At 40.6% G+C, this 14827-nt stretch overlaps 1 protein-coding gene across 1 annotated transcript in view; it reads right to left on the bottom strand.

Annotated features, from left to right (window-relative positions):
- Window positions 1-3618: 3618 nt before the first annotated feature.
- LOC121861523 (BLOC-1-related complex subunit 8 homolog) overlaps window positions 3619-14827 on the bottom strand; it is a 113738-nt gene continuing 102529 nt past the window's right edge. The window contains exon 5 of the mRNA XM_042359356.1: window positions 3619-3749. Coding sequence (XP_042215290.1) covers window positions 3698-3749 — 52 coding nt within the window. The 3' untranslated portion in view covers window positions 3619-3697. The remainder of the gene's footprint in view (window positions 3750-14827) is intronic.

Below are 14827 nucleotides of genomic sequence, written 5' to 3'. Positions count from 1 at the left end.
ACTCACAGACACCAGTGACCAGGCCACTTCAGTCCGAGTCAGTCATCTCCAAAAGTGTGGTGCAGTGGCAACAACTTCAACAGCTGGCTATCCTGCTAAACAGTAAGTTGAAACTGTCTTAATATTTTTATAATGTATGTAGTTATTTGATTTATCTTGTACTCTGTCTATAATGCTGTACACCTTTGCGAGTCTTTGTTTCAATCTTATGCTTCTCGTCATTTCGTCAAGTTTTATCGCACGTGTGTTACGATGTGTACTAGTGGACGTATGTACTGCGTGAGTGTGTACTAGTGGACGTATGTACTGCGTGAGTGTGTACTAGTGGACGTATGTACTGCGTGAGTGTGTACTAGTGGACGTATGTACTGCATGAGTGTGTACTAGTGGACGTATGTACTGCCTGAGTGTGTACTAGTGGACGTATGTACTGCATGAGTGTGTACTAGTGGACGTATGTACTGCCTGAGTGTGTACTAGTGGACGTATGTACTGCGTGAGTGTGTACTAGTGGACGTATGTACTGCGTGAGTGTGTACTAGTGGACGTATGTACTGCGTGAGTGTGTACTAGTGGACGTATGTACTGCATGAGTGTGTACTAGTGATTGTATTTTTTTCAACAATAATTTGATATATGTTTTGTAGAATATATTTGGTTATGTATCCATTACAGTAAAAGCTTATCTCCAGTTTCACGATTGTCAACATTACAAATAATTGTCCACTAAATTTTTCTTACAATAAAAGACATTTATTTATATACTTATTTGTTTGTCATATAATATCGTGTACAAAAAGCTCCCATATAATGTAATTTTAACACATACCTTAAATAAAATTCACCTAACAAATTAATATGTTTTATATAGGTAGTAATGGCGTACAATAGGAGCTCAAAACCAAATACCAAAAAACAAACCAAATGTATTAAAAATTCGTTTACATCATTAAATATAAAATAATGGGTGAACGCTTATTGTACACGACGTATATTACAGTAAAAGCTATTCTCATGCTTCTCGATTATGTCCACAGCGATACTTTTAATTTTTATTACAGTTATAATAGTGCTTTGGTATGGGTGTAAAATTCTAGAACTTTGGGAAATTTCTAGAACTAATTGCATGGATGAAGTAATAAAGCCACAAGATGAAAATTATGTTATCAGTGGTGTTTCGAGAGTTAGAAACAATGTAGTAATGGGTTACTGTACCTACATTAGCTTATCAAAACTTTCAAGGGGGCGAACATCTAAAGGCTTGCCTAGGGCGCCAAATCATCTTGCACCGGCCCTGATTATGACTAGAATAAAAGAAGTACAGTAAGAGGATTGGATCATAGTGACTCACATGGCTTGGCCACCTTCTTTAGCGACTTCCACAACATATAGTGTGTGGGGTTCAAGATATTTGGTTCACACTCAGGATGGAATGGAGAAAGGAAACTCACGATGTGCTCTCTATATACATGTTGTATTGGATGTACAATGCAGCTTGGTGCTGGGAAGGCAGCATGGTTACAAGCGTGATGTAGAGAGAGCTGGTTGGTGAGGACGCTCAGAGAAGGACAGCTTGTGGGTCGCCATACTCGCCAGCGGGAGAGAGGACCGCCAGGCAGGCGGAGGAGCAAGGACCGCCAGGCAGGAGGAGGTGTTGCTGGCTGGTTGGTGTAGGTAGAAAGAGAGCGAGATCACCACGAGGTCAGGTCTTAAATAGCGGGGGTAGGCGTGGCTTAGCAGTTGACCCCCGCTCCGTGGTGTATGGCGGCGCTGGTTGACCTAGACCACGAGGCATACACTGGGGAATTGGTGGGGTCGGCTAGGCAGCGACAAACAGCGTTTGTAGGGGAGAATTCCACTACAATACTCCCCCTTCCCTCCAGGCTGTGTAGGAGACTTGTTGTCTGCAGGGTTGCATAGCACATGTGAGGCAGAACGGGCGGTGCGTGCCTCATGTGAGACAACGGCGATGGCGTGGATGAGCCGGTCGCTGGATACAACTGTCTAGATACACAATATCTGTGGGAGTAGAGAGGGAGAATAAGGGTGTGTGGAGGCGATGAATGTTGTGCTTCCCTCACGGCAGGTACAGAGTCGACAGATGCGCCTGCTGGGGTGTGTGGACCTGGGTCAGGAGCAGGGGCTGTGTCAGCAGCAGCGGATGAGGGCTCGTGACAGCAGCTGGGTCCACGACAGCAGCAGGGTGCAGGACATTAGCAGGGAGTACCTGAGGGAGAAAAGAGGGGTGTGTGGGTCCGCACTCAGGAACAGAGGCCGCATCAGGGGCGGCAGGGGTTACTGCTGGGCCGGGGTCGGCGTCTGAGGCAGGACGGGTGTGCTGGGGTCGGTAGGACGTGGTGCTTGGGGCAGGAAGAGGAGCTGGTCTCTGCTTAGAGTAGCAGAGCTGCTCTAGGGTGTCTAACCTGCGGTGTAGAGACAGTAGCTGTAGAGCCGATGATAGCTGCTTCTGTGTGGATAAGCCAGTCTTCCATGTTGCTTGAAGACTGGGAGCGTGATCAGTTTCTCCTCCATCCTGTGTGAGTGCGAATCTCCGGGAGTCACCATTTGTGGGGTTCAAGATATTTGGTTCACACTCAGGATGGAATGGAGAAAGGAAACTCACGATGTGCTCTCTATATACATGTTGTATTGGATGTACAATGCAGCTTGGTGCTGGGAAGGCAGCATGGTTACAAGCGTGATGTAGAGAGAGCTGGTTGGTGAGGACGCTCAGAGAAGGACAGCTTGTGGGTCGCCATACTCGCCAGCGGGAGAGAGGACCGCCAGGCAGGCGGAGGAGCAAGGACCGCCAGGCAGGAGGAGGTGTTGCTGGCTGGTTGGTGTAGGTAGAAAGAGAGCGAGATCACCACGAGGTCAGGTCTTAAATAGCGGGGGTAGGCGTGGCTTAGCAGTTGACCCCCGCTCCGTGGTGTATGGCGGCGCTGGTTGACCTAGACCACGAGGCATACACTGGGGAATTGGTGGGGTCGGCTAGGCAGCGACAAACAGCGTTTGTAGGGGAGAATTCCACTACAAGTGCCTGCTGTTTTCTAAAGTTTGGTTTCATCCTACTGTATAATATTTCCACGTTAACCTGGCCCATAAGCCACGCCCCTCGTCTATACCTGCAAACAGCTGATTGGTTCATAGAAAATGTTCGTGAAGCTGTCCATTTATTCAAACGAAATGTGTTCACAATGGACGAGTTGTAGGTTAGAATTTTTTCGTAAGATGGCAATGGGTAAAGAAAACGCTTAAATTAACCATGGTAATGATATTTTTAAACAAATTGGGCCAAAAAGTGTAAAAAAAAAATGAGGGTTAACGTTGCTAAAAAGTCACTGGGAAAAGCTCTGTGATTAGTTGTGACGCCACTGGCTGGCTCGAGCCGCCGAGAGAGAGCCTGGAGGCAGCCAGCTGTGGTGTCTGAGTTGTTACCAGCAGAAATACAGGACTTGTGGCCATATACAATGTTGATATACACAGGCATAACTTATTTTTACATTAAAATAAATTACTGCTCAAGTATCATCGCGTGTATTTACTTGCTGGGTGCTAAAATGATGCAAAAGACCGATAACTCGAACATGGAAGTTTTCATCACTGTTCTCTATTTAATGCCTATAAATGTAAGTTTTCGTCACTGATGTCTATATTTAATGTTGTGGAAGTACTAGGGACGACCATGGGATGGGCTTCAGATGATCAGACCCTGGAAGTAGTTGACCAACTTTCTCGGCTGATCAGCTCTGTAAATAAATATTATTAGATAATTAATTGTGCTTTACTGTGCAACACAGTAATACTATGTTGAATAAAAAAAATTACTCAGTATATTTACTAATTCAATGGATATTAGCTGCCCATACTACAAATTTCATAGTACCCCCTGCATAAACATTCCAAACAATATTGATATTATTTTCGTTTTGGTCATCTGGGAAGCCTTAAGATTCTAACTATGAAAAGTAAGTACTTTAAACAATAAGACACATTATCTCTGGGATTTCTATCGCAAAACATTTTTTGAGCACATAAGAAAATACAGGTCATAGGTTAGGTTATGATAAGTTATATTATAAGTAATAAGATTAGCTTAACATACATCGGTAAAGAGGAGGGGGGGGGGGATTGTAGTTGTAGCTGTATGTGGCCAGTTGTCAAATTTCCCTATGTTTGTCTATTTCTCTTTGTATGGGCTCACATACATACATACATGTAAGAGATCTCACACTCAGGATGGAGGTAAGAATAGAAACTCCCAATGTGTTTTCTGTATATATATATATATATATATATATATATATATATATATATATATATATATATATATATATATATATATATATATATATATATATATATATATATATTGATAAGCAGTGATTACTTGCATATATATATATATATATATATATATATATATATATATATATATATATATATATATATATATATATATATATATATATATATATATATATATATATATATATATATATATATATATATATATATATATATATATAGTATGTACAGTGCAGTGCAAGGGAGTTGTGGTGTGGTGAGAAGCTTGCTCAGAGTTCCTGTTGGGTGAGGAGCTTGTTGGGAGCTCCATAGCCAGACCTACGCTCATTTATATGGTTTCTCAGAATCAGAGGAGTGAGGTATGAAATGTGCGGAGCCAATCACTGCGCAGTTCGCAAGCAAGGCCTGGTTTGTTGAACTCACTGCTGATCAGGGCCGGATTCAGGAGTGGGCAAAGTGGGCAGCTGCCCAGGAGCCTCCACATATTACAATATCTTATTTATTTGTTTATTCAATTGGATTATTTTTATTTTCATTCTTTAAAATTCATGTTTATCTATTCCATCACGTAAAACTATGTTCAGCAAGAAGCATGATAGAAATTAGGCTAGCTACTCCTTGAAATTCATGAATACCTGGTTTTCCTATGAACCGTATATATTTAATGAATGCTATTGTTTGTGTTGCTAATAATATATTTAGAATTCCACAAACATATATTGATTAAAAATGAACTACATGGAATAACGAAATTGAGATTTAAAAAAAAAAAAAAAAAATATTTTTTTCATTATCACTTCCATTACGAATGCCATCATGGCGCTGTGTTTGTTGACAGTCGGTCGGAGGGGGTTGGGTCGTGTACTATCTGCACATCGGTTGTCATGTGTCTGTCGATTAAAGAGGAGACTTGCATCGCCCATGTCTCACTTTTGTGCGTGTGTGTGTGTGTTGGGAATTTGTACACTATCAATAAATATACAGTTAATTAAAAAATTCTCCATGTTCTAGTTACCTCAAAATAACTGCATATGGCTTCAAAATTCTCCAAAGAAGTGTTCAAATTTCAAAATTTTCCCAGGGGGCATACAGCACCCCCGGAACTCCCAGATGTTTAGGCTCGCTGCACTCGCCACCCCACCCTCTTGGGTAGTTATAATGAGGGGGGCCTCCACAAAGAGGCTGCCCATGGGCCTCCACAAGTCTAAATCCGGCACTGGTGCTGATTGGTTGGTAAGCGGACGGCAATGATCAGTCAGCAGTTGTACATCTCCGTCCGCATGCGAGACCTAGTCTGTGGAATTCGCTGGAGCTTCTACTACTTGTAAGCTCATTGGCTGGTAAGTGAACGGCAGGTGATCAGTGATCAGTCGGCAGTTGTAGGGGAGAGTATCCACTACAATACTCCCCCTCCCCTCCGAGCGCTGCAGGAGACTTCTTGTTGGCAGGGTTGTATCCCACATGTGAGACATAACGGGCAGGGGTGTGGACCATTCGGCCGCTACGGGTCACGACTCTGTCTAGTGACACGAAACCTGTGGGAGAAGCAGAGGGAGAAGGAGGATTATAGATGAGAGAAGGTTGAACAGGCGAGGAATGTGGTGCTTGTCTCGCGGCAGGGGCAAGGTCCTAAGGGTCGCTGGTTGGGGTGTCTGGGTCCACGTCAAAAGCAGGGTCCACGTCAGGAGCAGGGTCCACGACAGGAGCAGGGTCCACGACAGGAGCAGGGTCCACGACAGGAGCAGGGTCCACGACGGAGCAGGGTCCACGACAGGAGCAGGGTCCACGACAGGAGCAGGGTCCACGACAGAGCAGGGTGGCAGGGGACAGGAGCAGGGTTCACGTCAGGAGCAGGGTCCACGGCAGGAGCAGGGTCCACGACAGGAGCAGGGTCCACGACAGGAGCAGGGTCCACGACAGGAGCAGGGTCCACGACAGGATCAGGGTCCACGACAGGAACAGGGTCCACGACAGGAGCAGGGTCCACGACAGGAGCAGGGTCCACGACAGGAGCAGGGCCCCCGTCAGGAGCAGGGCCCCCGTCAGGAGCAGGGCCCCCGTCAGGAGCAGGGTCCATGTCAGGAGCAGTAGGTACCTGAGGATGAAAAGAGGGTGCCCAGAAATGTTGTGGACGGGGTGTTGCTGCAAGTGGAACTGCGGGCCGACTGGTGTAGGCGTAGTTTGTTGGGGGTAATGCTGGGCTAGGGCCCAACGGGTAAGGTGGCCGGCTTCACTCGATCTATGCTGACGGTGTCTTGTCTGCCATTGCGGATGATCGTCAGGAACTTCGCTGAACGTGCAAAAACCTGGAAGGGTCCGTCGTATGGGCATTGAAGTGGGTTGCGGTGAGCATCGCGCCTAACGAAGACATACTCGGCGTTGAGTAGTGCAGGAGGGATAAGTTCAAGGCGATGGGAAGGCTGGCGTGGAGCAGTAGCTTTGAATGCAGAAACTGCTTGTCATAGTTTTTGCAGTACGTCGTGACGGACGGCAGCAGTGGAGTGAGTGAGGTCAAGAGTAAGTGAGAAGTCTCCGGGTAGGCGAAGGGGCTCGCCTAGGGTGAGATCTGCAGGGCTGCAGTCCATGTCCTCCCTGTGTGATGCACGGATGCCGAGGAGCACTAAGGGTAGAGCATCCGTCCAGCTGTAAGGGTCGTGCTGTGCCTTGATTGCGTCCTTCAGCTGCCGATGAAACCGCTCTACCATGCCATTGGATTGAGGGTGGTAAGCGGGAGGGCAGTGCCTAGAAGAGCCGAGGAACTGTAGGAGGCTGTGCCAGAGTTGTGACTCAAACTGGGCTCCTCGGTCAGTGATGACGGTCGTGGGGGGACCGAAACGGGAGACCCAACTGAACAGGAAGGTGTGGACGGCAGACTCTGCTGTAGCATTGGGCATAGGAATGGCTTCTGTCCACCTGGTGAAACGGTCAATGCAGGTGAAGATGTAAGTGTTGCCGCAGAATGATGGAAGAGGTCCCACTTGTCGAGGTGCACTACCTGGAAGAGTCCTTTGGGTAAAGGAAAGGTTTCTAAGGGAGCCCGTGTGTGTCGATGTATCTTAGAGGACTGGCAGGCCAGGCACTGGGCAGCCTATTTCCTAGTATCAGCCTTGATGCCGGGCCAGACGACACATTGCGTGAGGAGGCGCTGGGAGGCCCATACACCTGGGTGGCTGAGACCATGGATGCGGTCGAAGATGGCGCGGTGGTGGATGTGAGGCACGAACGGTCTAGGCTGCCCACAGTGATGGTCAGTTCAAAACTGATAATATGTTACATAAATTTATTTGTCAGTGGCCCAAGGTTAAAAATGCTTTGAAAACCTTTGATCTAGATGTATGATAGTTATTTTGTGGGTCCCTTTTTTCTGACCTGACCTGGCTAGTCACGTCACCACCCTTCTCTTGAGCTCCTCTACGTGTGTGTTGGTGTGGGGATAGTTGGATGTCATCATTATGACCTGACCTCATGTTCTTAGGTCACCCTGTATATTTAAGCCTCTCTCTGTCCATGTAATCCAGTTGCCTCTGAAGATGTCTTGAATAAAGACGAAAGCTAAGGTACTCCGTTGTTTTCCATTTTCCCGTGTGATTTTATCAAGATTTATCTTATCCACGTTTTCATTGTGGATTTACATGAAATATATATATATATATATATATATATATATATATATATATATATATATATATATATATATATATATATATATATATATATATATATATATATATATATATATATATATATATATATATATATATATATATATATATATATATATATATGTGTGTGTGTGTGTGTGTGTGTGTGTGTGTGTGTTTTATTTTTTAAAGAATGCAAAGGGGCCCCGCAGTGGCAGAATTGCCCTGGGCCACACACCCCCCTTGGGACTGCCTTGCTAATGGGACTCCGACTCCCACACAGCCTGCTTAACAAAGTCAAGCTACACCTCAGAGATAAGGTTGTCTTGTAAGCCTTGGCCTTCCCAGACATTTTCAAAGTTACACTGCTCATTTCACATTCACAAAGACAGAGCAAAAGCACTTGTCATAAAATCAGAGTCAATGATGATAACAAAAACAATGACAGTAGCCGACACTGCTCACATTTTCAAAAACAACAGAATTGATGCAACTTAAGGCGGTGGCACACTGGGCACTTTCTCTAAAGAAGTACAGCAATTAAATAATCTTTTCAAATAAGTATTAGTGCTTTATTGGATATTACTGTACCCTGTTTGATGGGTTGTAGCAGATGAGTGAATACATCACTTACCTCTTCAGTTAGGAAAGTGCAAGTGGTTGAGTGAGGTGCTGGTCATGCTGTCTTTTTGTATTCCAAAGGTTAGTGTATAATGTGCTCTATCCACACTGTCCCTAATGAATGAGTCATTAGTCCTTTAGGATCCACTTACACACCATTTGGTATATCGGAATATAAAACTGAAGTCGAGTTTTCATACATAATATACATGTTATTTCTGGATACTATCATAATTGTGTTTACTTTACACATGCCAGAAAGAATTAGTTTAAAAAATGCATTAACGTACAGTACATCTCCATACCTTGTATAAACTACTGAACTTAACCTGATGTCTAACAAGAACCTTAATGTGTTTTAATGAGTATCTATACTGTACTTTGATACTACAATATTAATCTTAATTCACAAACCACATTTAAACTATCAAAATAAACTTTATATACTTCACTAGCATTCGGGAAAATTTTCCTTGGGATCTAACATGTGAACACAGTGTTTAGAAGTAGAATACAGTGCTGAATTCTCAATAACTTTAATTAAAACAAGTAAGAGCACAGTACAATGAAAGTGTTTTCTAAGAAAGGAACTTAATTTTTCTAATATCATATACTGTATAGTGTACTGTACCATATACAGTACTGTATATCTGAAAAGACAGAATGAAGATAAAACATTTGAATTTCTCCACTACATATTTAAACCACAGTTTCATGGTACATAACCTCAAAAGACCAGGACCTACTCTTTAACTTCCAGGGAATAAATAATCACATCAAGTTCAACATCAATTGTATTATTATAACCTAACTTACCTGGCAATGCCACTGTCCCTCCTGGCACAGATCGGAAAGGAAATTTAATAAATATGTAAGATTCCAGGCTGTGGTAACCAAGAAATCATAAAAATATAGAGAAGAAAAAATTTTTCAGTACGTACTGCACAAGTAAAACATTGAAGCAAAGTTTGACTAAGTAAATTCTAAGAATATATAAAAATTACATTTTTAAGAAGAGACCATTCGACTATGACAGCTGTGAATCACCTTCACATAAAGATAACTTTGAGATACACAAATAATAACCAGGATCATCTGATAATATCAATGTGAACTTTTATTTGACCCACTTTACATAATTGCTGTGGCAATGCTTGGTTTTCACACTTTTTCATCGTTGCAAATAATTCAAAACTGCCATATAGAATGGAACAGTCAGCTAATAGGAAAAAATGAATGTCTTTGCTTTCCAATATGAAACACTAATTAATTGTCCATTTTCCATGCACTCCTTGGTGGTACATTTTGCAGAGAAATGTTAACATTACTGGTGCAAATGTTAATACCAAGACCCTGCATCACCAACTAACAACCAACAAATAAGAAATACCTGTACAGGTACACCCCGAAAACCAACGTCCAATTAACCACTGATTCGCATAACCAACAATTACATATAATAGGGGAAATACCCGGCAAGTTTCATTGATACCCCGGAGATCCGACAATTGGGGAAGGAGCAGCAGAGTGGTTTTGAATTTGAAAGGCAGTGGCTGCCTCCAACTTATTCCCGCTTCCCTTCACTTGTTTACACTTATCATGTGTCTCCAACTTCGTGTTTTTTTGTTATTTCCAACTTTGTGTGTTAATTAATCATGCCTAAATGCCGTAGTGATAGTTGCTCTTGTGCTGCAGCTTGATGTGATGTGATAAGGCAAAATAAGGAGTAGTAAAACTGTGATGAACCAGCAAAGATTCGTAGGGACTTTAACTTGCCACCCTAGACCATCTCTACCACCGTCAACACGGGTAAATAACAGTCTCAATTTATGTTTTACATTCCTTATTTAATGCTTAATATGCTTGCTTTATATGTCTACTTTATTTTCTTGCATTATAGTGTGCATGACGGATATATATCAAGGGTAGATGGGAGTTTTTTGGGGGGTGCCTGGTCCCTAACCCTTTGATTTTGTTATATTCTTATGGGATTAATTGCTTCAATAACTGTTGACTCACTAGCCAACGACTTTTCACAGTCCCTATATGCATCAATTATTGGGGTATGCCTGTATTAAAATTTATATCTAGTGTTTAATGTAGAACAAATATTCTCAAGAAACATGACATGAAAAGAGGATATAATTCTTTCCAATTACTCTTAGTAAGTTTGAGCAACTGATTCTTTGTGAGCTACATTTTTTTAGGTGAATTAATGTTCAGGTGAAGATGCAAAAATTTCAAATAGTAATGAAAAATAATAAGCAAAATACCATTACAACGGGCAGTGAATCATACTGGCTAAATCAGGTGCGGATCCAGGAATATCAAGGGGTGGGGGGGATGAAGAAGTGTGAGTAGAGGAACATATGGCACAGCGAACCTACCCAGCTGGAGGGTTTTGGGGGCACTATGCATGATCTCCCCCCCCATTTTTTTTACTTGACCTATATCATGGGCATTTTGATTCCATGTGGGTGAATATTTAGAAGTTGTAAGAAAGAAAACCTATAATATTTATTCTTTCGGATTTGTCGGAAATTTATGTTTTTCGAGTATTTTAACCGATAAAATTACCACCAATGCTCCTTGTTTAAAGTGGGCAGAGCTTTGGAGTAGAGGGAAATGTGGGGTAAAATAATAATTATAAAAATCAAAACACCAAACAAATTTTTGAAAACCTGACCTAACATTTTCTTACCTTTAAAAATCATAAAATTATAAAGAGTTTACTTCATTCAAGTTTTCGGTGTTTAATAAATTATGGTGCTGTTTTCGGTTTTTAGTAGATGTTGTGTTGATTTCGGTACTCAGATGAGAAGGGATCCATGAACTCAAAAGTGGTTCTTAACATTTTTACAAGCTAGGAAACATTAGGTAAAGTTTTCAAAAGTTTGTTTGGTGTTCTTTTTAAGTACGTAGAGGATTTTACCCCACATTTTCCCTCTACTTCACAGCCCTGCCCACTTTGAATAATTAATATTATGGGTAATTTTATCGTTTAAAATACTCAAAAAATAAAATTCCAATAGAAACGTTATAGAATTAATCGATTATTATTATTATTTTTTCTCTATACAAGAATCAATATATACGGTAAGTAGGTGTTGGTAACTTCTAAATATTAACTGCCATGTGCACTTGATATTAGGTGATATTCTAAAGTCAATGGTAATTACTTTTTACAATACAAAAATGTCTGAGTACAATATTGCATTAAATAAAAGGAATTGGAATTTTCTGGTGAAAGGTCCGGCCCCCGATCCGCCCTTGTAAATAAAGAAAGGTGTGAAGATTTTGTTCTTAAAAATTTTAGCTCTGAACAAGGAATGTGTTGTAAGAAACAACAAACTTTTCCAATAAGCTGGATTGTGAGTAAAGTAGAATGCTTTGTACAGTATTATGAAAAAACCTGACAAGTGGAGGCCTCAAGTATGATAATCCCATTTTATGACCAATGGGAGCAAACAACTTGTGTGAACTCTACCATTAAGTAACTCTTCTATGCTCATTACAGAGTGCATTTAGTGTATCAGCAAGTCATACTATCAGATGAACAGGGCTAAATAATGAAAAAAAAAAATGCTTTAAAGAGCAATTCTCGTCTATTTAGTTTTGAATCCTCAGATTTCCACAAGTCGTTAATTTTCTTGAATCCCAGAAAGGATTCAGGAAAACAAAGTCTCCAAGTTCAACCCTGGTCAATAAGTGCATTCAATTGGAAATCCTCTTCAACCATAAAAGGAAGTTCATATTCCTACATCTCCAACTCATGCAAATTTACAACCCCAGTACAGGTGGTGCGAGGGATTCAAGGTCATTACTTCCTCCACTCATTCATAAAATGGGATTTCATACTTTAGTCCTTCATTTATACCTTGTGACAAAGAAACTTATGTTCACCCAATTGTCTTCCTAGCTGAAAATTGACAACAGCTAGGCAGGACTAAATTTAGCAATTAAGATCCTCATTCAAATGTACTTGTATAGTATATCTATGGAAATTCTGCTTCCATTGTGTCAGAATCACTCTTCCTAAGGTTCTCCCAGACTGTGTTCATTGTCATACTCTGAGGTTAAACATTCTTAACTTTTATCAAATCCATTCCATATCCTTGCACTGAGGATGTTGTTACAGATATGAGATGGTTTATAGTCCCAAATATTTAAACATCTGTGAGAGAATGAGATTTGATAGACTAGTATAAATAAGCAGTGACATTAATTTTGGTTCTCTACCTTTGTCAATAAAGTGTTTCACTTTTTAGGGGTTGATATAGCTTATTGTAATTGCAAATTGTAAAATCTTCCTCCTTAGTGATCTCTGAGCTTGACCATGTGCAATGTTGAAAAATAGTGCTCATTTTAAGCCTAGGAAAATTTTTCATCTGTGAAAATTTTTGTGATGGATGGTTTTCATAAAAGTTTTCCACAAAAAAGGAAAGGGATAACATTTGGCTATTAAATATTGAATGTGGAACTTATATTTCCCAATTTTAAACCCATGTAAAGTACATTCCAAACCAGTTTGACTTGATCAAAACAGAATACAGTACTGTACAGTGTTTCCTTCAGAAGGGAAAGCAGAGTTCCTATTTCAAAACTTTCAGTAAGTATTGGAAGGTAGAATGATTTAGATATACTGTACTGTATAATACTGGTATGCTGTATCACTAATTAATACAGTACTTGGACTACTGTGATAAACACTGCGTGATGAGATTTCAAATAAAAGTTGCCAATAAAAAAATAACAATTCTCAACACTTAACCTTCTAAAACAGAGGCCGCCAGACATTAGCTGAAGGCCCACCTGAAGGAACAAGAATGTTGTCGGGTGGAGGTCTGGTGACTAAATTGAAGTGAGTTTAGAAATAAGACCTATGAACCAAAGTTGATCTTTTGGACTCGGTGTGTCTAAATCGTCACCGAGTTCGTTACTTGGAGCAATTTTTTTATCATTTAGCCATTAAATTATATACTCTTTGTGAAGGGCAAAGGAAGAGTGTTTTGTGGAAGTGTTCCTACAAGTGACTTGCATCATCCTATAGGTCATTTCTCTTAATTGTTGATAACACCAGCATTCATTTAACCCAGGACACTTTTGTTTTATCATTTGCAATACAGTGACCCCTCGTTTAACGAACACCTCGGTTAACGTAATTTCGATTAACGAACTGCCTTCCATAAGGATCTTCAATTCGTTTAACGAAAAAAATTTCGCTTAACGAACTTCTTACGAACCGACCTCAACATGTTTTCGCTTGCACTGACCGGGCAACCAGCTTTAGTATCAGTCCGCCAATACATTAATCGGTTCTAGGGCTTAAATTCCTTACTATTTTTGTAAATATCAAGAAGTTTATACTATTCAATAATTTTAAAAGTTTAATATTCAATTTTTTAGTCATTTTAACAATTATTGAACATAATTGAAGGTAAAGTGACTAGTTTAATGCGCGGCATCCAGCCTCTTAACACAGCAAACAGGCGTCAGTCTCTCTCTGTTTTCACTGGAGGTAACATCTTGCTTGAGACTCTCTTCAACTAAACGCTTTTTTTCTGTGTTTCCAAGCAAATTATTGGTCATTTTGAAAATTATTTTACATATTGACAATATATAGTGCAGTGCAGTGTTACTTTAAAGAAAATATTCTTTATTTACAGCTAGTTTAACTTTGAAAAATACGTGTTGCCATTGTTTGAATCCAGCATGGGGCCTAAGAGATCAAGAAAAGTGATTTCAATCCAAATAAAGCAGGAAATAATAAAAAAACACGAACAAGGTATTAAATCAAATGCGCTATGCAAAGAATATGGCATGTCGGCATCAACTGTGTCGACAATTCTTGCACAAAAAGACAAATTTAAGGAAGTGAACGTGAGAGACAAATCTACAAGAGTGTTTAAAAGTAGATCCCTAATCGTAGAAACTGAGAGGTTACTTATCATCTGGATTAGGGAAAAACAGATGAAAGGTGATTCAGTTTCTGGTGATTTCATTTGTGAAAGAGCCAGGGAGATTTATGAACATTTAAAGACAGATCAACCTGGTTCTTCAGGAACAGAATTTGAAGATTTTCGGGCTAGCAAAGGCTGGTTCGAAAAATTTAAGAAAAGAAGTGACATTTTAAGTGTTGTTAGGCATGGTGAAGCTGCTAGTGCTGATAAAGAAGGGGCAGCAAAGTTTTTAATTGAATTTAAAAAACTGATGGAAGAAGAAAATTATCTTCCACAGCAAGTGTTCAATGTTGACGA

This window comes from Homarus americanus, unplaced genomic scaffold, assembly GCF_018991925.1.
Source record: "Homarus americanus isolate GMGI-L3 unplaced genomic scaffold, GMGI_Hamer_2.0 scaffold24260, whole genome shotgun sequence".
In the NCBI taxonomy this organism is placed as follows: Eukaryota; Metazoa; Arthropoda; class Malacostraca; order Decapoda; family Nephropidae; genus Homarus; species Homarus americanus.
This window is presented reverse-complemented; position numbering and strand designations above follow the sequence as displayed.